Source organism: Struthio camelus, chromosome 1 (genome assembly GCF_040807025.1).
Source record: "Struthio camelus isolate bStrCam1 chromosome 1, bStrCam1.hap1, whole genome shotgun sequence".
Lineage (NCBI taxonomy): Eukaryota > Metazoa > Chordata > Aves > Struthioniformes > Struthionidae > Struthio > Struthio camelus.
Window position 1 is genome coordinate 148,477,912 of NC_090942.1, and position 23,441 is coordinate 148,501,352.

Below are 23,441 nucleotides of genomic sequence, written 5' to 3' on the forward strand. Positions count from 1 at the left end.
CCGGCACTCCTCAGGACCTGCCCTGTCCCTTGATTCGGACACTGAATCAAATCCTCCAGGATCCTGTCAACCCCTCTCCCACGTGTGGCCCTCAAACCACAGACACAGAAGTTATTACAGTGCTAAACCAGGAACCAGCACACCTACTGGCATGGCCTGGTAAAATTAACGGTGTTAAACCGGGAACCGGCACCCTCGCTGGTGTGGCCAGGTATATTACAGTCCTGTACCGGAAACTGATACGCCTACAGGGAGGTTATATTAGAAGTTTCACCTTGTCATTATCTGGCACCGCTTCATACAATATCGGGGTACCCTTTCCCATATTCCCTGTTAGCTTATTTGTGTTATTAATCTGAAGCTTCATGCTATTTGCAAATAGTTTACTATAATACATTGTTTGTGCTGTCATCTATTAAAAGGTGTTGTGTTGTCAATTAAGAGGTGCTGTAAATCCGTTCATAAAAGTAAGAAATCCTATACTGCCACTCCGAACCTATTTTCAGTTCACGGATTCAATCAAATAAATTAACTTTCTTATAAAAGGGAGGAACGTTTCTCCACTGATGCGACCGCCCGGCAAACCTGAACCGCGACAACCCATATGAGCTGTTGCTGTTACCTTTCTAGCGCGCTAACAGAAAAAAGATTGGCACTTGTTGTACTGTAGGATGGAGATAACCTTATTGCCTTCACCCTGTGGTGAGTGGCTGGTTTCCCAGTAAGAAGCCCCTGTGCTGGGATGGGCAGGCATCCCTCACAGACTCCACAGAAAGGACACATCCTCCATAATTTAATTAACTGAAAACCCCTGCCCTTTAACTGACAATCATGCCCTTTGTTATCAGTACAGGCCACTCTTTTAACCCTTGCTCCGCTGTTTCTTCCAGTGCTTTCTCACACACACACATAGGCATTTCCATTCATACCCATCTCGCTATTTCTGTCACAAGCCTGTAGAAATACCATATCCAAAGCCCCAGAGGTGAACACTGCCCCAACCTAAATGGGCAGGGAGGAGGCAGCTGGAGAGCACCATGGCTACATCATGGGACAAGCGAGCTGTGCTGAGCTGGGTGAAGAGCGAGGGAGCGGGGACACAAAGCTACCTTGTCTCCCCTCCTAAATCCGCACCTGCAGCACTACGGCAACAGCAGCGCCAAAGGGCTTCAGTGCTGGTTGCTACATTTAGAGTTCCAGTACTTCTCTGATACTGGTACTTGTACTGCTGCTGAAACCCTCTTCTCTGTATCCTTGCTTTTCAAAAAAATAGAGGTACAAACTGAGGTGCAGAAACCTCTGAAACTTGATGGTGATGGTACAGGGAGATCAATTTGCGTTTGTGCCTACTTACTTTCTGCTGCATCTCTGAACGTAAATTAGCTATCAAGGAGCTCAAGCTGCAGTTGTCACTATATTTATGACTTCCGTGAGATTGAAGGCCTAAATTTGCCACATTCTCCATCTCCCTCAACTCATAAACTTTCCCTCTCCTGTGTCTGAGATGTGTGCTTTGCAACACTTCAAGCAAGTGGAGGCATGCTGGACAGTCCAAGAGAAAAACCCTCAACTTCCTTCATCACCTCACACTTCCCATCTTCCAACTGCTGCTTAAACCTGGGACATATCACGGCATGCTTTGAAAAGCTCCTGTGCCTCTTGGGGTGAACCAGGGGCCAGACAGCCACTTTCTCACCCACTGGCAGCAGAGCAGACATAAGTGGATGCAGCAGAAACTTACTCCAACAGGCGAGCAGAAACACAGCGGAAAATCATCAGGTACCAGTACTTGGAGCTAACTGCAAAGAAAACATGCAGCGACAGACTCTCTTGTTTGCAATCAGTGGGTTAAGCCAACAGAGCAGGATCAGGACAGATACTTCATCTGCTGGCAAAGGTGCAGTGGAACGGGAACATATACCGTGCCAAGAACAAAATTTGAAGTTTCAAAACCAGTCGAGCTACACTACAGTCTTTTCAGCACAGACAGGCCTGAAGTTACTAGCGAAAGAACAATGCAACGTGCAAGTCTGCCACTCACAAAAGACGTTGCAAAGCAATCACAATAAAACTTCTCTTTCCCATACATTCATGCAAGCAGTTGCTGCTGGGGCACGCGAGCTCCTCTCGCCTCTCTGGCAGTTGTGGGGGAGTTTGGTCTGACAGGTGGCATGGGCAGGTATTGATTCTTTTAAACACCAATGGTCAAGAAAATCTGGTGCTTTTCTGCCATCACAGATCTCCCCAAATCAGGCTGAGACCTTCAGAGGAGGGACAAAGATACAGTTCTTGCTCCCAACAGTTTGGTTTTATACGTGACAAAATGAGTAACTTAATGACACGCAGTGGGGAGAGATTTTGAAGGCTCCAGCTGATCAGTGTTAATTTAAGCCTGTCCACAGCAGAGGGTCTTAAAAACGTAAGGTAAAAAGAAAGCTGCAGATGCACAGTAATGAGTATTAATGATTCGCTTGTTGAGAATTTCATAGGACAAATGAGGTTCCAGTTAAAGCAGCAATAAAACTACAAATGGATGTTTTACAAGAAACTTAGAAACTACATAAAAGAGAGAAACTCCAAGTAGTTCAATCAATAAATCAATATAGCATAAATCACAAATGACATAGGAGAATAAACAATAAAAAGACAAGATGTTAAAACAAATTAGTTTACTATTAAGAAAGTTACAACATTCAATAGTTTATGAGGGTGAGAATCTTCTTAGCACAGCAGGAAAAGTACCAGAAGGTATTTAAAGTAATAGAGTTCAAAGGAAAAAATAATCAGTTTTAAAATATTCCATGCGTTTCAGTAGTTTTTCTTCTTTTTCTGATGGCAGATTACAACACGGTTATGGTTTTGAAGCACAAGATGCCAAATACCAGATTAAGACCTTCTAACTCATCTCGCTTAAATCAGTCCTCTTTAATCCATTCTGAAGAGTGAGTATTCAACCTGCAAATGGATATGGTGGGATTCCTTTGACCCCTAGCCCAGTTATCTATTAAAAGAGAGAGAGGAAAAAAAAGATGAGCGCAATAATTCATCACTATAAAACACTTTTCTTTCACCACTAGATAGCTTTTTATTTAGAAAAGGACTGTGCCCAATTTGATACCCTACTATATTTTGTATACTGCAGCCAGTAATTTCAACCCATGCTATTTTTCCAAAGTTAAGTAATCACAGGCTATAATCCATTCCCCACAAAGCCCTTCCTCAGATACTACTAGGCCTTAATCCTACAGCCGACGATGTAACCTTTGGTATGCGTCTGTATGGAAGTGCAGGGCTTAAAAAAAAAGCAACATATCTTTATAGGAGATAATTTAGTTATAGCTAACTAGAGAGTAAATAAAAGATGATCTTATCTGCCCTTGGTTAAGACACAAAAGGATTTACACTTTTTTTTTTGTAATAAATAAACAAAATTAAATTGTATTGACAGAGGGAAGAGTAGAAAGAGGTGATGGCATGTGAAGTTTGCAGCATCAGCACTGTTACAAATTTTAAACTAAAAAGTATTTTCATATCTCTAAAAACATTCAACTTTTCTCTCCTGCAGTAGGAACCAAAACTATGAGCAATAACAGCATACTATACGACTGATGTTCCACCACCCTTTTCCTGCTTCCCACTACTCCAACTGTTCGGCTATCTAAATGCAGGACAGGAAAAAGAAAAAGGCCTTCTAAAATGAAAGGAAAAAGAACTGTTCACCTTGAAAACTCCACCAGCCTGTGGCTGTCGTGAAAGCCAGTCTTTGTCCATCCCTTCACTGGCAGAAGTCACATACATTTCTGAATAGTCCTTTCCTCCAAAACAGCAGGAAGTTGTCTTGTCAACAGGAAGTTTCACAGTCTGGATTCTTTTTCCTGGAGGAAAACACGCATGCCGTTTCTGGTTTGTCTGCTTACTATAGGGAATTTAAACAAATTATTGTGAATAACCACCACGGAGCCCGTTGCTTCACACTAACAAATAGCAGGCAGAGGGAGCTCCCATGCTGAGTTTCGGCAGACTGATAAGAACCGGGACAGAGAAATCAAACTGCTGCAAGTCACGTTGTTGTTGACGATGCATCATTTTGCAAATTTAAACCTCAGTTATCACGAACGAATCCTGCCCCAAATCCCAGTGAGTCCTCTAATTAAATGCTAACATCTATAGCACAGACACCTACATCTGAGCTCATCATCCAGGCTGCCCATATAGTAAATGGAAATGGGACATAATTTCTCCCTAAAATAGGTCACCTGAATCATGCTCTAGACCTGCTGACTTCCCTGCTTTGACTACAAAGGGACCCTGGAGCAAGCAGGGCTCATGCAGCTCTCCTACATCTCTACTGCCTGAAGTCAAGGAAGACGAATTCCTACAAGATTTTCCTGAGATTTCAATAGTCTTTCAAATCAAACTTGCATAAAATAGGGATCATGGGACACAGCAGAAGTGTACAGAACACTTGGAGCTAATATAAATAATAGCATGCATTTACTGTACCATCAAAAAGCTACTAGCCTAATGATATGAGTAAACAGACGGCCCCCAGCACTAACCTGAAGACTGCTGAGACACCTTACAGAGAATTTTTCCAAAATTCCTCCTAAAACTGGGCAGTATGTGCTTATACCCATTACACCTATTTTATTTGCCTACAATTAAATTTCTCTTTCTGGAAATATACTAGGATGTCATAGAGTTGTAAGTCTTCTTACAAAACATATAACTCCCCTTGCCCATCATTTATGTGTGTAAGAGGCGTGGTCCCCTTACAGTTACTACGTCTTTAATGGTGCATTGAAAGAGCAAGGTGATAACTTTAATATAGGGCATCCTATAAAGAGGGAAAAAAAAAAAAATCAAGTGAAATGTTTGGCCCACTTTTTGGCCCAGACCAACCTAGTTCAGCATGCCATACCCTCAGAGCAGTTCACGCTCTGTTTCGGTGTGGGAAGATGGCCCCAGCTGTGTGACATGAATTACAACATGCCACACGGTGCAGGACTAAAGGACGTTCCCTGAACTGTTTTATTTGTCCCTAGTAGGGACATAACCAGCACATGCAAAATACAGGATAGAAAGGGATGAGTGGAATTGACTTTGTTTCACTGAAAACCCTGACAGGAATGTTGGATAGTATTAAACTGTCTTGCTTTTAATCACAAAATAAATAAAAGCAGAAAGCAGGTCAGCAGTGATGAAAGAGCTTCTTTTATGTAATAGCTAGCACAGGACTTTGGACCTTTGGAGGTCAAGAGGACTTTGGGACCTTTTTTTGGGATCAGCATATTTGACATTCACCGACAATGGCTAAAAGAAAAATCAAACCCCTCAGTGTAATGGGATTTACACTGGCAGAGATTATTTGCATGCCTGGCTACCTGTTGATTCCCTGAGAAGAGCAGATATTTCAAAATATGTGAAATATTGGGAGAAAAGAAAACTTGTCTGTTGCTTGGGAAAGAGAAGGACAAAGCATGAGACCTGAAACACAGCTCCCGCCAACTGGCTCCAGCAGCATTTTGTGGTTATCTAGTTAGCTGGAAACAGAAGGATTACATGGCTGGATAGGTGACATAAAATAATCCAGGAGGCCGCCCTAGAAATTGGCTGACATCAAGTCTGGGAGAAAACAGGTGGAAAGGAGATTTAAGAGGAGAAAACATGCACTATAGGAGAAGAGATGTGAGCCCCAGAGATACTGTATTTGCAGAGTGGTCTCAGAAGAAAAGGGCCCCGGAGATGTTGTTTACAAAGCTTTGAGATGAGAAATGTCTTCCCGGAGATGCAAGAAAAGATACACCTGGATGCTCTGAAATCCACCTGAAGAAGTATTCATCTGTGCTCCACATCCATAGCATAGATAACCTTAGTAAATTTTGTGGACCCCTTACGCCCAAGGAATATAAAATATATTCATAAGGAGGAACTGGAAGATATTTAACTCCTAGTTAAAGGGTGCGATAGCACAAAACTAACAGATCATTAAGTGGCCGGAAGGTAAGATCAGACCTGGCAACGTGGAAGTCGGGCATCACTTTCGAGCCCTTTGTGTATGCAGTGGAGTCAGTCATCACAGCCTGCAGTGCATACTGAATACAATGACAGCAGCTATCCAGCTAGAAGTGCCTTTCAAAAAAACCTGAAAAGTCACTTTATCCTGAACTAATTCCATTACCTCAAAACCTTCATTTAGAAAAGATCCCAAATAACAAGTTTCCTTGACCATCCCTCTAAAAACATAATCCAAGCTTTGCTATCAGCTAAAACCTGAAAATCCTTCACATGCTTTAAATGAGCTCTTTGTCATTGACTATATCTGTAACTGGCTAACAGTAATTCAAGCCATACTTGATAGCTATTCTGCATTAAAGAGAGGTCCTCATGAAGTTACCTTCAAACCTGTCTGGATCATTTCCTTAAGCAGACTTCACTTAGAATTCAGCAAATTATGGGTTTTACATATTACTTGAAAGTAGAGCAGAGAGGGCAGATGAGCTTGAGTTGTTCACAAAAGAAGGTGGCTCCTTTGGAAACAGACACTTGGCCTGGGAAATATCTTGCTACCATCCACTGCAAATGCTGGGACTCTCATGTGGGCTCGAGGGGAGGCAGGATAACTTCACAGAAGAGAAATCCACCAGGCGTTACTAAATATATCAAAACCACATCCAGTTCAGCAGCTCCAAGCTGAAAATAGTTGGACAGTGGTCATGCGTTAGGGAGACGTACTCTGTCTGCTTTCCCTCTTATCGCACTCTCCCTATGTATCTGCCTATGGACACTGTTCCCATTAGCTTTCCCTTAAGAAAACACTTTCCCTCCCTCCAAAAAGGGAGGAGGAAGGACATAACCAATAAAAAAAAAGGAAGAAGGTGAGGGTCAGTGGGGAAAAAGGTGAAAACGGGGAACCAGAGAGGACAAACGGTAGAGCTCATTGCTCCCAGAGGGTATTCACAGGGCTGGCAAAGGCTGCCCAGAAGCACTCTGCCCACCAAAGACGGAAGACCACAAGCCAGCAGGGCCTTGGATGGGTACAAATAAAAAGACAAAGGGAAAAGCACAGCCCGAACCTCAACTAAGAGGTTCTGGAGGAGTCAGAAGAGAGGCTGCCACCTGGCCCGCTCTGTTCGCACGCATGCCAGGGTATGCGTGTATTCTCCATGCTGTGAGGGGCACACTGCCCATGACACTCCTACACAGCATTATGCAAACCTGCGCTGCCTGGCACCTGTCAAATCAAGTTCCTGCTCTCGTTACCCAGCCCCTTGCTGCCTGCAAGGCCTTATAAGTGTTTTTAAACAGACTGAACCACGCCTGGCAGACCACTGAAGTCCAAATGTGAGTAGCAATGCATGGCAGACTCAGACAATGGACACACCCAAAATATTACTGTGAGAATGGTAAAATGCTTTGGGATTCATTCAATAATTTTTATGATTTCAGTTGTAAACATTTTTATGGTATAAATAATTTTCAAAAATAAAAAAGCATTGCTGGCATCACTGTTGCGTGGGACTTGTATTAACCTTGATATACTGCCCAAAACAATATACAATGCTAAATAAACAAGACAAAAAATGGCAGAAGTCATCTTTGCCATTTCATGGTTAAACCATTTTTTTACCAGTGATCTTAAATTTGGAAGATGCAAGAGGGTGCTAACTCAAACAATTCATAAGAATAATGGTAAGCCCCTCAGCAACCTTACCTGTTCCAGCACAACAGAGGCTCAGAGCAAAGCAGACATATTTACAAAGCTAAATCTGAACAGCAGGAAACTAGGATAGGACTTAAAATTGCTAACAAAAAAAGTAACGTTTTAAAAAGAATAGATATAGCATCCTTGTGTTCAGAGGAGAGAAAAGCTCTTGCCTTCATTTTTGTTTCTTTTGTTTTTTTAAATGCAGAATTACACTCCATCCTTCACAAGGACTTACCTGTCTCAGGGTCAAGACGAATCACTCTCCCACCATCGTAACAAGCTACCCAAAGTTTGCCTTCTGTATCGATGCACATCCCATCAGGAATGCTTTCCTCTTTTTCCATTTTGTATATACTCCTACGGTTGCCTGCAGGGCAAAAAAAACAAAAATCAAAAAAAACCCATCAACAACAAAATTGGGTGAGATATTTGTTAAAATTTTCATTAGTCACAGCCCACCTGAGTTATTCTTACTCTAATTTTCAAAAGCTGTGCTGAAGCCCTGAGTATTTTCAGATGAAAGAAATAGTTGGACCATCTCTGCTGCCCCGTTTGTTTCCCAAAACAGTTGTTTCTCACCATGAAAGCCTGTAGATGACAGGTTGCTATTCACTGAAAGTATAATGCTTATTCTTGGTGCTCCTGTCTAGTGTATTACTCATGCTCCCCACTTACAAATTAAATGAATAACTGAATAAATTAATTGTATATATATTTAGAACATTAATTACTTTTATAAAAGCAGTTTAGACCACTTCAGGCATGTCTGTCTCTCAGTCAAATGCAGACTTGGAGACTTTTCAGCCAGATTGCTGGAACACGCCAATAACCACTGTTCCAACACAAAACTGACCTTCAGATATATAAACTGAGAGTTTATATAAACACAGAGTTAGGAAAAGCATTGACTTCAAAGGCATACTGTCAACTTAAAAACAAACATTTCTATCTGAACTTTTATCCACTGTTGTTAAAGAAGATTAAATCCAACTTTTCAACATTGTTTATTTTATGCTCTGACAGCTTCAGTGTTTCTCATATGTAGAGAGATTTTTAGTGAGTTTCCCTCGTGCTCCTAGGGATTGCCAGATTGCCCACAGAAAAAGGAGAGGGAGAGGGAGAGAGAGAGCAAAAAACCCAACACCCTACTTCCTAAAGAAAAATTAAATTGTAAACCATAAACATAGCAGGAAGACATTGGTGCAAGATGCTACACCTAAAACAACTTTAAATTCACAGTTCTAAAACTAATTCAATTTCAAATTGACAGAGTTCTTGCAAAGCAAAATGCTGCAGTCTGTGTACTTAAAAGCAAATTATTAGTCCAAGCTGCCGGAATTTTTCTTTTGCCCAAACTTGCAGAAGCCCTTTAGGGTTTGTTTTGTTTTGTTTTGTTTCAAATAAACGAAGGAAGAAGGCTCTGAACTGCTGTTTTCCAGCTGTTGCTCGGTACTGTCTGCAGGATCTTCATTTAAGAGCTTATATTTTAGAAAAAAAAATAGCGTGGAAAAAATCTGAAGAGCCCTAGCAGTGGTTTTGTAAAAGGCAGACTACAAGCTATTCCTGTTACTTTGCCCGCTCTGTCAGTCATAAGAAAGATGCAGCCAGAGAAATCTAACCGTACAAAAAACACCTTGCCCTTTTTATACAGGAAGAGCAGATACACACTGTGTTTAGTTACAGTATTCCAGATTACCGCTCAGACTCCAATACGCATTTTAAATACTTTATAATATGGCCAACAGCCTCTGACTAGTTTGAACTAGGAGCCCATGCAGGCACAGATTAATTTTAATATGGTTTCTGCTGTTTTGTCCCAAGGAGGATTCTGAAGAAGTGATCCCAAAGCACAGATCATAATTCATGTTCTGTCTAACAACGGGAACGAAAACAAACATCATAATACTTAGGCAAAAAATAATTATCTTAAAATGAAGTGATTCATACCAATTTTTCCAGTATGGAGGTCATAATCAAAGGCATCCACAGAATAGGACAAGCTGTCAATATAAAAGAAGGTTTTGTGATCCAGTGACCAGTCCAGCCCATTAGAAATGTCCACTTGATCAAAGTGCTTCACTACCGAGAGGTCAGCGAGAAGCGTATATAGAGCGCCCTGGTGTCTTTCCAGCACGGCAGGTCGAATCTCCTCAGCCATCGTACCTGGGGGCAGAGCCAAGGAGGAAAAATCAGATTCAGAGTGAACCAGCTCTCTCCCGGGCCGAGTGGGCAGCCCCTCGCGACGCTGATGCCCGTTGCTGCCAATGCAAGAGGGAGCTGTGGGGGCAGGGGGGCTTCAAAAATTCAGGGGAAAAATTGAGTTAAAAACAAAAAAGGAAAGGTAGATGTCAAAAGTGCTTGCATTTAGCAGAGGATGACAAAATGAAGCCTCTGTCTTTTATTGAAGTGTGGTAGAAACACTGTTCAGACTGAATTCTGCAGGACATTTGATTCAGTCATGTCAAATACTAAGAAAGGTATGGTCAAAATATAACTTCCATATATCTTAGCATTTTGTATAGTAGCGCTATTGGGAAAAGTTTCATCATCATCTCTCAGAACTAGTCTTACCAAAGCCTTTTCGAAAACAGATCTCATCTTTGTGACTCTAGGTTGTCGGTTTGGACTGGTTCTTGGGAGGCTGGGCAAAAGGAAGTCTGGGAAACTAAATACAAGGCAAACACAGAGAATAGTGTTTTTAAAACTTGGAGGACAGAATCACAGAATCGCTGAGGTTGAAAGGCTCCGCTGGCAATTGTCAGGTCACCCAGGGCCACGTCCAGTTAGGTTTTGAGTGCCTCCACAGATGGAGGCTACATAACCTCGCTGGCCAGCCTGTTCCAGGGTTTTTGTTTATTTTTTTCTTATGTTTAAATGGAATTTTATGTGTTTCAGTTTGCGCCCGTTGCCTCTTGTCCTGTCGCTAGCCATCTCTGAGAAGAGTCTGGCTCTATCTGCTTCACGTCCCCCATCTGATATTTACATACATTGGTAAGATCATCCCTGAACCTTTTTGAGGCGGCACGTCGTACTGTTTTTAGAAACACCACCTACCAATTGTGATTTATAAGGAACAAAAAGCATGATATCATAAATTTCCTACTGGAAAAATATTTCTACTGGCACTTGACCAGTATTCAAAACAAGCATGCCAACAGGAGGAGACAAGGACAGTACGTTAAACTAGGCAGGCTTTGAATAACAGATTTCCTTTTAAAAATATAGTTCTAATAAGGCAGTGACAGATGATTTAAATACATTTATAACTGGAATTAAATGCTGCTTGAAGACGAAAAAGGTCCCCACCACTTAACTAGGATTGAACACTTGCTGTATCTACCACTGATCACTGCATGTTATCAATAAAACCTAATGGGAGGAAGAGGGCCAACACTCAGCAGGATGGAGAAAGGAACTGCATCCATCATACCTGCGAAATATCTTCCTGCAGGATCCACTTTCCCGTCATTGAATCGGTTGTTTGGTTTATCCTTGTCAACGTGAGTAATGGTGGTTACCAACTGGTCTTTCCATTTCAAAGCAGCAAACCTGGTTCCCAGGGTGATGACATAATCCCCAGATTTCCGAAGAGCCACGGAGCTCACAGGAGCGTCTAGAAACAGGACAGAATGGAAAGGGGAAGAGATGAATGTATTGTAACGATACGTTTCTTTTCTGCCTGCCTGCTATTTGCTTTGGATCAGCAAGCAGGCACATTGAACTCAGTGTGATCACAGACACGAGAAACCACCTATTTCTGTAGCAAAAAAACGTGTATCTAAATATATAGAAATTGATCCTTGCATGTCGCCTATAAGAGGTCATACTTAATGGAAACAAAAAGTAGCTATGAAGAGAATTACCAGTTTAGGACACAAAAACTCAAGTTAACCTTGAGTACTACCACAGCTCCCAGGAGCAATAATCATTACCAGCACCCAATTCTGCTAAGTGCTTTAAAAACCATAAAAAGGGGGGCAGACACCAGGAACGCACACTTTGTATAGTGGGATGCTGTGCAGGGTCCCCACCACCCAGGAGAAAACTGATAGCCACACGAGCTCTGGAGCTGTTGTAGTTGCATAGTGCAGCTCCTTGACAACTCAGCCCTTCATGGCTGTTCAGCGCTAACCCATGGAGTGAGCAAGTTATCTCGGCACCGAGACGAGTCAGGCTATGCAGGGGAGCCACCTCCAAGATGAGCATCAGCACTCAGCTGTGCAGTTCAGACATGACTCTAGCAGCACCAAAACACCGAAGAAGGATGAGCAAAGCACACTCTAAGGAGTGGCAGAGCTTTCCGAGGGTTCAAGCAAACCAGAAAACTAGTAAATGCTTCGTGGTTACTCATTTGTGCTATTATAAGTCTCAATTACAGGCTATTGTAAAGGAATTAGTTTTTAAAAAAGGGGGGAGGGAAGAGAAAGAGAGAGAGAGAAATGAGTGTGAAGACAACATTTATGTAAAAGCCTACAATCTAGATGCAATATATGGAATAACAACTTTAAATAGGGCAATAAAACCTGGGATAGTATTTAACAGACAAGACTTGGTGATATCCATGAGACTAACCACCAACTTTTTAATGAGAAATAAAACACTTCTTGTACTTACAGCTTTGCACAGATATAATCACATAATAGCTTCCTGAACACCTGTAACTGCCATATGCCAGCACCGCCACCAAAAAGGAGTTGCTCTTTTCTGGCTATATGCCCCCACCTTGTGAGGCCCCTTCACTTTGCAGCCCAGTGGTGGAGTTACCAGGCTGGAGACCCAACGCAGGCACTGCCTGGCTGCACACATGCCTGTGACGCACAGGGAAGGGAGAGCAACATGACGGCAAGAGCCAGTGGGGTGCAGAGCCACTCCTGCCAGTCTCAACACAGTGATGCTGGCAGAAAGGATATATGAAGCCCTGGCCCTTGCCCACGATATTGCAGCCCTGCTTTCCAAGGAGGACACACATAACACCTTTTAACACATCCCTGCCGCGTTGACAGAGGGATGCCAAAGGACCTGTTAAGCCCTGCTGAGGAGGCGTGCGTGCAGAGCAGGCAGTGCAAGGCATCAGGTGCCAGGACAGCACGCACGGGCTCCTCTGCACTCAGTGTCCAGGCAAAGCAGTGAGAGGAGGGCAGGGGACAGCTCTGTGATGCAGGACACCACCTCAGACGCGCTGCTAATTCCAGGTTCAACTCTAACGACTCCTTCACTTAGAGACATCTCAACGCACTGGTAAGACAGTCGGTGGTCTGGGCTCATCTACGCTGGGTGAGCGGGTGCCACTTTTCTTTCTCGTGCCAGCACAGAGTCCCCTCAGCTGCACTGTGACACCTGCCAAAGGAAGTCACTTTGCTGCTCTTCCAAATGCCAGTTAACTACTGAAAAAGCATTTTTTCTGTCAGTATGACTGTACCGGCAGTAAGGGCTTTGCCAGCAAATTGTGGGAATGCAACTCTCCACTCACTCTCCCAGTAAAGCACCTGGAGACACAGCACCTGGGCACATGACTTGCAGGAGCTGTGCCAACCAGGAAGGCCCCAGGGGGAGCAGCCCCCATGCACAGCAACCTATATCCCACCTGCCCTCCTCTCCTCACAAGTGCCGGCCTCATGTCCACCACAAAACAGCACCGCATCTCCCAAACGCAGGCACCCCCAGGGACGAGAAGAGGACCAGGCTAGAAAGGTGAATGCAGCCACCCAACAGTTTGCTGCACAAATACAGCGCAAGGGAGAATGTGAACCCAGGCACCCAGCTCAGCCCAGAGCTGCTGCGGAGAGTTTCGTTAAGCAGGATCCACAGGAACCGAGTTTGTTGCAACGCCATTTTATGCCAAACAGAAAACGGACCACAAGGCCCTGCACCGTTAGACAAGTAATGGTGTTTTTCCTATGGGGTAGAAAAGGGCAATTTGAAGCTGTTGCTAACCGCGGGCTTTTCTTAATTCTCTATAAGCTTTAGTAATAAATAATAATAATTTATCTCCCTCAGTTTCCGCTTTAAACATCAACCCACTATTTTAATCATGTGGCGCTCTTTGGGCGGGTTTTTTTTTGTCTTTAATCATGGTATTCCCAAGGCAGAGCCATTAATTATGACCATTTTATTACTAAACAGAGAAACTGGAAGCAAAAAAAATAGAGTAGCTACTTTAGCTACTGTCTTGTCTGTGTCTCCAGAGAGATCACATAGAAGAGATTACACCTTTAAAAGTAGGTCCAAGTTGGAGGAAAGGGGGAATGTGGGGGAGGGAGGGAAGAGGCACGCTCTTCCAGCTAAGGCAAGAAGAAACAAGTTTGGAAAGCCATGTTTCCAAAATTTGCATCAGGCCCTCTTTCATTTAAAAACTACTTTTGTTTCAGTGCAGACAACTCCAGATCAATTTATTGTGGATAACGTGAACAGCTTACGGGTGTGCAAAAGCAAGTAATTTTCACCAAGTTTTATTAAACAGGAAAAATTATTAAAATCTGATTACTTAAATAAACCACTTAAGGAACCCTCTTGAGAAAGACAAATAAACATTTGCAGTATTACATTCAGAAGTAATTCTGCAATTCTTTATTTAGGAGGGCTAGCACACGTGCCTTCCTTTCTGGAATAAACACTGAAATTATCCAGACTGTAACTGATGACGCTGTTACCTTAAAAACTATCATCTTCTTAAACAGTTAGCAGAAATCCTCACCCAAAATTATACCGAAGAAAAAGTTATGGGCAACTGCTCCCTGAAATCAGTAACAAAACTCTCTCAGATATCAATAGCAGAGAACGAGGGTCTTCGCAAACCTTAACCTCTAGGACAAAGAGGGAGAAAAAGATAGCAGGTTGCAAACAACAAATGCGATGCAGGAGCAGATCAAATGTAACCAAACAGCATTAAGTCCTAAGTCCTCAGGACTAAGTCTAGTCGGTCCCTGTGCACACAGCACAAGTTCCAACGTCCTCCTTTGCCTAGGAAGGACAGGTTTGAGGGGATGGTCTCCTCCCTGTAAAAGATGTTTATTACATAGCTTTTAAGAGATGTAATTGCATCAAGTATGTGAGCCCTGCCCATATTTTACAGGAATACAGCATCAACTCAGGATGTGCACTCACAGCTTCAGTAGGGTATTCTTCAGCAGTTTCTTACCCACAGAAATAGCTTGCACTTGCTTGGTGAGGGAATTCCACTTGCAAACCTTTTTGCCAGTGATGTCCACATACAGGAGCGAGTTTTCCTTTTCATCCCAGACAGGGGATTCCCCAATCTTGTAATTCTCACTAGCAACACACTCAATCTTAACGGATGACATGCCTAAGGGGAAAATAATTTCAGTTTCACATAAGTCTGTAAAGAGCAAGCATGCATAACATTAAACCCAAAATTTTAATGCTAAAAATAAATATTTACACTTACATCCGCTTTAAATATATATTTTCAATCTAGGAGTTTTTGTGGTAAAAAGCATAAATCACCGGGGAAGTTTGTTTCTGATTAAACTGACAGCCTCATGCTCTTTTAACTCCTTCGCGTTTTCCCCACGCATCCAGAATCGTACCAAAAGAAAACCATAAACGCATTAAACCAATTTAACCGTGTGACGGCACCATCTTCTCCCTCCCGCACTTGGTGGAGTATTTAAAAAGAGCGAAACACCTGCCAAAACGAGGGGCGAGGAGGCCACGACGAGGCCCCCCCCGCATACCCTCTGCCCTCCCCCGGGGGGCCGCTGCCACCCCAAAACCACCCCAGAGGCGCATCGGTGCGCAGCCCCACAAACCTCTACTCCAACCGGCAGCTTAAATAATAATTAAAGAAGTAAACTAAAAAGAAGAGAAAGGTGCGGGCCCGCAGCGGGTGCCGCGGCCCCGGGCGCTGGGGCGGCTCCGCGGGTGCGGGGCGGCCCCGGGGGCTCCGCGGGTGCGGCGCGGGGTGCGCGGCGCTGTAGCCGGTCGCTGCGCCGGGGAGCGGCCAGGCCGCCGCCGCCGCGACGGGACGGGACGGGGCGGGACGGGACTTTTGCCCCGCCGCAGCGCTTTAGGTGCTGCTCTCTGGGCGGCGGAACTGGTGCAGTCCGCGGACCAGCGTACGCGGCGAATAGTATTAAAAATTAAAAAAAAAAAAAAAATTTAAGAAAAAAAAAATAGCAACCCGCCCCCCGCCCACACACACCCCGGGCGGCCGCGGTGCCTACCTGTTGCCAACAGCCCAGCCACAAGGCTCGGGCCCGCCCGCCGCGCCTCTTATACCGCGGGCAGGGGGAGGCGGCCGCGCAGCGCCGCGCACCACCGCGCCGGGGCTCCCGGCCGCCGGCTGCGGCTCCCCCCCCCCCCCCCCCCCCGCCCCAAACCTCCCGCCGGGGCCCTCGGGAGAAGTCGCAGCCCCCACGCCCTGCCTGAGCAGGGCACCCACCGGGCAGGCTGCTGCACAGCTCGGGGAGGCGCTTTGGGGGCCGCAGCTGGCTGCGGTGTTAAGCCGCCCCTTCGCCTGCAAGCCTGCTGCTTCACTAGTGGCGAGCACCAAGCAGAAAGAGAGAAGGTGAACTTATGCTTCAGGCGCTGGACAAGACCTCCTTAAATCCTCCCGTGACCTTTAGAGAGCCCCTGAATCTCCCTGACTGTTTCCCCTCTCAAAGGAAAAACCGGACCAAGGCAATGATGAGAACTGCCAGGAATATGCTTAGGGCAGATCTGCTACCAGCTGCTTGGATGCATTCCCCTCAGGAATCTGTAAGATCTCCTTTCACGGTGGCCAAGTTTTTGGGCCCCGTGAGGGGATTTGTTTTCTAAAAAGCACAGTTTCTGTGTTCCTTCCACTTGCTGTTTAGGCAAGGGGAATCACTGAGCCTTCACGCTCACTTCCAGCACTGCAGATCATGGCCTTTTTTTCCTCAGCTTGTGCTATTTTTCCTCTAGTTTTCAAGAGGTCTTGGGACTTCAGCTTGCTGTACCTTCCTTCACTCCTCACGCCCTTAAGCCTCAAAGACTTCCTGCATTAGGCAAACAGCTAGAATGAAATTTCTCCTTGTAGTTGTCCATCGTTGCAGGCACCCGTTTTCATACTACATAACAACCACTGTTGCTCACGGGCCTGAAGTCATAAAACAAAGGACACTTCAGAAAGCTGGTGAATGCCAACTTTCTTCTTCAACATCCCAAGACAAATTACTTCTTGACTCGGATTCAGTAGGTCTGCGTGATATAAACATGACTTCAGTCTTAATGCTTCATGTCTTACACGTCTTCCGGCACCTCCGGGTGCTCTAGGCACGTGCTGACTTAACTGCAGTTTTCCTGCAAGCCAGTGCTAACTTTGCTGCTCCAAAACCTGCCTTTCCCACTAGCAAGATTCTTGGTTCCAGCTGGCACTTTTAATAGGCCTTTTATTCAAGTGGCACCGCGAACAGCATGGCCCAACATTGCATACCAGTGACTGAACAGCACCCGGTAGGGTCTTCTACTGGGCAGCCCGGTCACAGCTTCTGTTATACATACCCATTTTATCTGTTCCTTACAGGTCATACATCACCTTATTTGCAATTATCTTCCGTCAAGCATTTTTAATAGATTACCTCTCTCCATACACCAGGCACTCACACTGGTTCTGGATTTTTTTTTTTTAAATGATCTCTTTGTACAGTTCACGGGCTACATGTCCTTGTCCACACCTGTTTCACACAGATGTTCATTACCTTATTGCCATCTTGCCTCAAACATCATGTTTACACACCCAATCACCTAATACTGTGGTACTGCCTTAGTAGTTTGTTTTTTATTTTACAGATTTGCATAACATTACTTGAGCTGTGCTGTACAAAACGCGGCAGAATTACATCTCAGACCCGAGGCAAGCAAATTATTACTGACTGCCAACGAGGAAAACAAGCACCCACTGGAAAAAAGGGTCACTGGAGCTCTGGCTTTTGCATGTACTTTACAACAAGGGATGAAGATCCTGAGGTTTCAAAAAATTAAGACAACTTCAATGAGAATCCATAAGTACAGTGAGAATTCAATTGTCACTTCACACAAAGCTTAGCCACACTCGCTGCTCTCCCAGTCCTTGCACGCTATGAGGCGATTTGGGATACGTGGCTAACAGCTGCTCGCAGAAGTCACCAGCAGGAGATACTCACACCCTCAACCCACCTGGCGAGTCTCGCTGCTCCTTGCTGACTTAGGCATTTGCCAGCATGGTTTGGAGGCATCAAAACAAGCTGTTTGTTGGCGCCCACCTTGGGAGAAAATTAACAACTTCTCCGAGCTCCGCGTTACAACGCAAACTCTGTCTCCTTCCAAAGCGACAAATATTTTGAACTTGGATCTCTAGTTACATGGCACAGTACTCTCTCTTGTCGTTTCTGTAATGGCTAATCCAGGCTTGCCGAGAGGTGAAACAGGGCAGAATTCACAGGGGAGGGGGAGCCTCCGCCGAGGTTTTCTGCCCGTAGAAGTTTACCAGAGAGGGAAGAGGGCAGGCAAAGTTGGAAACAGGCTGCCAAAGGCAGTGCCGCCATGGGGCTTCCCTGGCGGGAGCTTCCCGCTGTCGCATTGCAACCGTGACATTTACAGCGCGGCCTCCAAACCCAAGTGGCAGGGGGCACGCAGCACCCCTGCCTCTTCCCAAGGAAGCAGCTGATAGCTGCAGAGGAGCTAGGCTGGCCCAGCTTTTATTCCACCCGGAAGGGCACATTGCACCCTTTCTCCTCCTCTTTTACAGGGAGCAGGAAGCAGGGAAAGGGAGGGTAATTTTTCCCTTGCCAGGTCTTACAGACCCCTCTGGTTGGTTGCATGTTATCACAACTAGTAATAGCACAAGAAATACATCTATGACATAACAGGCTGTGCGAGATGGAGTCACAGTTCTTATCCAGCCTGCAGGTTCCCTGTGCCTGCCACAAGCCATTACCTTTCTTGCCACTCAGGAGCTGCTCAGCAGTTCTGGACACACGGTCCCATGTCACAGAGCTGAAAAGAAATTTTCCCCAGTACATGGGGCCTATAAGGACTGCTGGTAAGAAGCGGCGGTTGGACAATTTCAGAGCTTGCAAAGAAAGTGTTTTCTTATGCTAGATCCTGGAGGGTTGCAGTTTTTTCTTCTCTTCCTGTAGGAGCCTGATCCTTTCATTCTTTAGAGTCCACTTCTTTTATTTGAGATCTATCAGCTTTCTTATTTTACTTTTACGTCCTCCTCCTTCCCTGCTTGGAGGTCCTCATCTTTGACTGGATCCAAAATGCAGGGAGGCTCTAGGCCTTACATATGCCCGCTACAAAGCGCAAAAGCCATATATCAGATGTCTGTTTTCTTACAGCTGCCTCAGAGCACCATACAAAGGGAGTCCACGTCAGTCCTCTTCTACAGCTGGGTAAGGCCGAGACGCGGGACACAACTGCTCCAAAGGCACTGCAGCCCGAAGAGCCAGCACCTCCCAAATCTCCATCTAATGCTGCCCTGCTGTTACACCCATTAGTGCAACCACAGTGCACACTTCGGAATTTACCACCTGCAGTTAATACTGTATTTTAGAAAAAAATTCAGAGCAACGCTGGTGATGGAAATTTAAGATCTGTCACCGTGGTCAGTTGGCCGGAAGGCAAAAGTTAGCACTGCCAAGCACTTGTTTTCAGCCAAGTTTAGTTCTTGGAATGAACTTGTGTGCTTGGATCAAGCTTTTATTTGTTAGTAAGCAGCAACTAGGTCCAGGAGAGATCAAATGACTGAGAAGTCTTAACTGTTTACTAACTAACCTGGATGATCACTCATGAAGTCAGAACATTTGCCAAGGTATACTATCTACCTGCTTTGCAGAAATCTCCACAGGAGAAGGTGGCATGAGGGTGTTAAACAGCAGGCTTATACCTGTTGATTAATTCAGATATTATATCAAGTATAACATACATTGCTGTCACAGATGTGAAGGCAGAACAGATTAGGAATCAAATAGGGAACTTCCAAAAATGACTGCACTTAATTACCATGAAGTCATATTGAAGCGTTTAGCCTTAGAAATCCAATTTCTCTCACAGAACTAGCAAAGGTACCCTCACTGCTTATTAAAACTTGTTAGGCAGACTTTTTTTGAGCATCATTTCTTATATGCTGGCCGTGGTCTTAAGAAAATGTATCTTACCTAAGAATGTAGTGCTATCAGAAATCAAATACAATGTTATGTCACCCATCCCAGTGAAGCCAGGCTTTCAGAGTTTCACAGATATCCCTCACACCACCACATGGGCACCTCCAACTTATTTATTATCCTCAGAGCACCTTTGAGAGCTACAGTTCCTGCCATCCTAAGCAGTCTCAGTATGCTTGAGCGTCTAGCCTGTGCCTTTCCAGTTGCGTGCTCTCTACGTTTCTAGCAGCAGGGGAACAGGGCACTTCAGAAAGAGCAAACATTCTTCAGTGGAGCGTAGCCAAGGCATTTTTCATTAATGTCTTACTTTTCTGCTCTTTGTACCCCATGTGACCTGGATTTCCATTTTGCCTGCCTCGGCAAGAAAGAGTATCGATATGTTTAATGGCATTTGCAAAATTACAGCCACAATGTTCTAAGGTTACAGGGGGGCCAAGACTTCAGGGAGAGGCAGCATCTTATATTCAAGTAAATGATCCAGCAACAATGCTTTTAGCATTTAGAGCTTTCTGGTACACAAGTCCTTCAGGCCCAAATCAGAAGCAGACTTCCAATTAATTGCAGTTTGGGACGACTGCTCTGAACTTAGTTCAGTTAGGTTCAATCAGACTATTTGAGAGAAGTTTGTTTTCTATATTACCTGTTTGTAACAATTGTAAACTACTACTTTACTTACGGACATTACACAGCTTATCTGGCATTTTGCCTCTGTGCTTTAAGCCAGGAGGAGCTGTTGCAGAAAGCAACAGGAATAATCAGAACTGGCACAGGAAGGCCCCACCCACACCCAGTTTTAGAAGAGATAAAAGAACAATGGCTGAGCCATCAGTTTAGGAGGAGAGGAACGACTTCTCTGGTCTGGCTCCATTCAACCATCAAATGGAAGCCTGAAATACCAGTGACTGCAGGGCAGGGGTTTCCAGACTACTCAGCACCGCCTTTACATGATAAGAGAGATGGACTACAAAAAAATGCAACTAGATGTAGTTGCTTCAGATGAAGGGGGGGATGTTTTTAGGAGAAGGGTGTTTTTTCCCCCTCAAACATCTCATTGCCATGCTAGGGCTTATGCCTCTACCTGTATAACCAGAGCCATTTCCCCCAAGCAATGCATTATATATGTGTATATATATATTTTTTTAATTTTTATTTTTTACAGGTTCTGTCCCAATGGATTCCTTGTTGTTGTTGAGACCACAGAAGATAAGAGCAGCAGCACATATTGATGACAGGCACAAACTCTAAGGCTTCAGGGTCACCAGGTCTCTTGAAAACATCTTCATTTATGCTATGCAATTGAGTTCGGTTTGAAACTCTTCTGTCAAGACACTGGCCCACCAATTTGGCGGGCAGAACATCTCCGGAGCTGTTTTAGCGCTGTCAAAATATGCCTTTTGCCCCAGCCTTGCCCAATGCTCTTTCCAAGGGGAGGGCGAGTGGGGCACGAGCCCCAGAAAGAACAACAGGGCCTGGAAAAAATGTTTTGAGGATGGAGCCATAAAGGAGCCATCACAGAGCCTACCAGGAGATTTAAAACAATGTGTCAGATAAGGCAGCTTAGGTGAGGCAGGCACCAAGCTTCAGGGCTGCAGAGAAAACAATGGCCCAGCCTGGCCCAGCCGTGGAGGCAGAGAGGATGGTGGCTCTGCCCAGCCTGAAACAAAAGACAGATTCCCAGAGAAAGGGCAGGGCAAGGTGGATCAAGGAGGTAGCCCAAGCCAAGAGCAGCCTAGTCAAACCGGAAAAGAGAAAGATTATCTGGAAGCTGTACTCACAGAGGCAGGAAAACTAATGGGCAAACATCCCAGGCTGCTTCTCCTTACACAACAAGTAAGACAAACACTTACGAGTAAAGTAGTAACACAAAACTTACCTAAGCTATAGCCAAAGAAGGTTAACTGCAGAAACACAAATACACGTGCACATTTGGTATTTTAAAACAACTTCTAACTGCTGTGTAGCTTTTGGGAGGAAATAAATCATTTTGTTTCAAAAAACTCTCCTCAAAGTCACTTGAATCCACTTTGTCACGTGACACCAGAAGAGCTTGAGGGTTGTCGAGGTTCCTGTCAACCTGGTTGGGAATGAGGGAGTCCTGGGAGCGGTTATCTCAGGATGGCCCCAGCAAGAGGAGTAAGTTGCAGAATTGCACCTCAGGAGGGGCAGAAACCTCTTCAGCATAAGGCTGGCATAAAGGAAGATTAAGAGGAGGCAGAAGGGCTCCCCTCTCATGAAACCGGAGCCCAGAAGCCTTGAAGACTTCACTCATTCCTAAAGAAGCAGCGTCAAGGCACAACATCTGGTTTTCCATCTCTTCTTTGCTTTTCCCCAGTATTTTTCCCTTGCATGCCAAGCTCCCAGGTTGTGCGAGCAGCTTCCTTCTGTTCATTAATTCTCATGCCAAAAGCATGCTTTTCCAGTACACGTGTCAGTTCCCAGTAGTGCTAAACCTTAACAATTACTAGGATGGTCAAAATCCACACAGATGAAGATTTCATTGGGTTATCTTTGCAGCCAACAGAGGCAGGCTTTAAGCATTTGGCAACTCAGACAGTCGAGACACCACATACACATCTTCTCTCTGCAGCAGAGCCAGCATTCCCAGATCTAGCAAACAGTGAGGTATCGCTTCAAAATCAAGTGTGAATTTTCCAGCTTATTTTTTAATAGCATATTAAAATAGCATAATATTGTTAAGAATAACATTTGCAGTTTCTCCTTCAGTGGGTTGGGATTCATGCAAAGAGGACGTTATAGAGGTGACAAATACAACAGAAAAGCCAAAGCACAGATTATAGCTGTGAAACAGTCTCATTTTCTCTTTGGACAAAGCCGTAAGTCCAGAGATCATGATGCTTCAAATCACTGCACAGAAGCTATTAGCACTTGTGGGAGTCTGGCCCAAGTCACCATCAACAAGTAGCCAGACCTGTGCGGCTGTCTGAAACTCTTATTTGTAAAGAGTCTACAAAACCAGTAGTAGCCGTTTCCAAACTAAACAACGGGGATGCCGGACTTCTTTCCATGGCTCCGTCTTTCCCACTCCCAGCCACAAATAGACTGTACTCACAAAGGCACTGGGAGGCCACCAGGCAAAAAGTCACAGAAAGCAAGTCTTTCACTAGAAACAGCAAGAATGCCTTTTGGGAAGGAGAAATCCTGATCCTGAAAAATGGCTGATACTACACCACTTACTGCTTCTTCCTAGTCCTGATTTTTTTCCTCTCCTCTGCACGTATACTTTCACTGCCTTTTCTCCCCTCTGCTCTCCTTTTCAGCTGCAGGACTTGTGTCTCTCCATTTCACCCAACCCACCTCCAGCTCCACGGCCACCCTGCCTGCGCTCCCGTACACCATCCCACACACATGGCTTCACTGTTCGGCTCGCGGCCGCAGGTTGCAAATCCCCCTTGAACGCTACCTCCACAGAGCCGATGGGAGTATGAGGGACACTCTCCTATCGGTGGTGCAGTCACGCCTGCCACTTTCTCCCCATCCCTTCTCCCTTGCTCTGGCACAGAGAGCAGCTCCTCTCTGCCTGCAACGTATACTACAGCACCGGCCAGTGGGAGCAGGAGGAACTACAGGAAAAGGCCACGCAAAACCTA

The 23,441-nt window shown here is 44.8% G+C and overlaps 1 protein-coding gene and 1 long non-coding RNA gene across 7 annotated transcripts; one reads left to right on the top strand and one right to left on the bottom strand.

The window, feature by feature from the left end:
• Positions 1-2,453: 2,453 nt before the first annotated feature.
• On the bottom strand, positions 2,454-23,382 carry LOC104138681 (regucalcin). 6 transcript variants are annotated; one of them, XM_068923057.1, is made up of 7 exons: positions 23,255-23,382; positions 14,847-15,011; positions 11,139-11,321; positions 9,656-9,871; positions 7,944-8,075; positions 3,721-3,875; positions 2,454-3,001 (listed from the first exon to the last, which is right to left on the bottom strand). In XM_068923057.1, the coding sequence occupies exons 2-7, from the start codon at positions 15,007-15,009 to the stop codon at positions 2,951-2,953; spliced, it is 900 nt and encodes a 299-aa protein (XP_068779158.1). In that variant the 5' UTR covers positions 15,010-15,011; positions 23,255-23,382; the 3' UTR covers positions 2,454-2,950. The 6 variants fall into 6 exon arrangements, with proteins under 6 accessions (XP_068779158.1, XP_068779157.1, XP_068779156.1 ...); XM_068923056.1 differs by lacking the exon at positions 23,255-23,382 and adding an exon at positions 17,846-18,342; XM_068923055.1 differs by lacking the exon at positions 23,255-23,382 and adding an exon at positions 16,110-17,482.
• Positions 11,328-23,243, top strand: LOC138063228 (uncharacterized). Its single transcript, XR_011136827.1, has 3 exons — positions 11,328-12,946; positions 17,480-19,062; positions 20,993-23,243. It is a non-coding gene; the product is annotated as an uncharacterized lncRNA (long non-coding RNA).
• Positions 23,383-23,441: the final 59 nt, after the last annotated feature.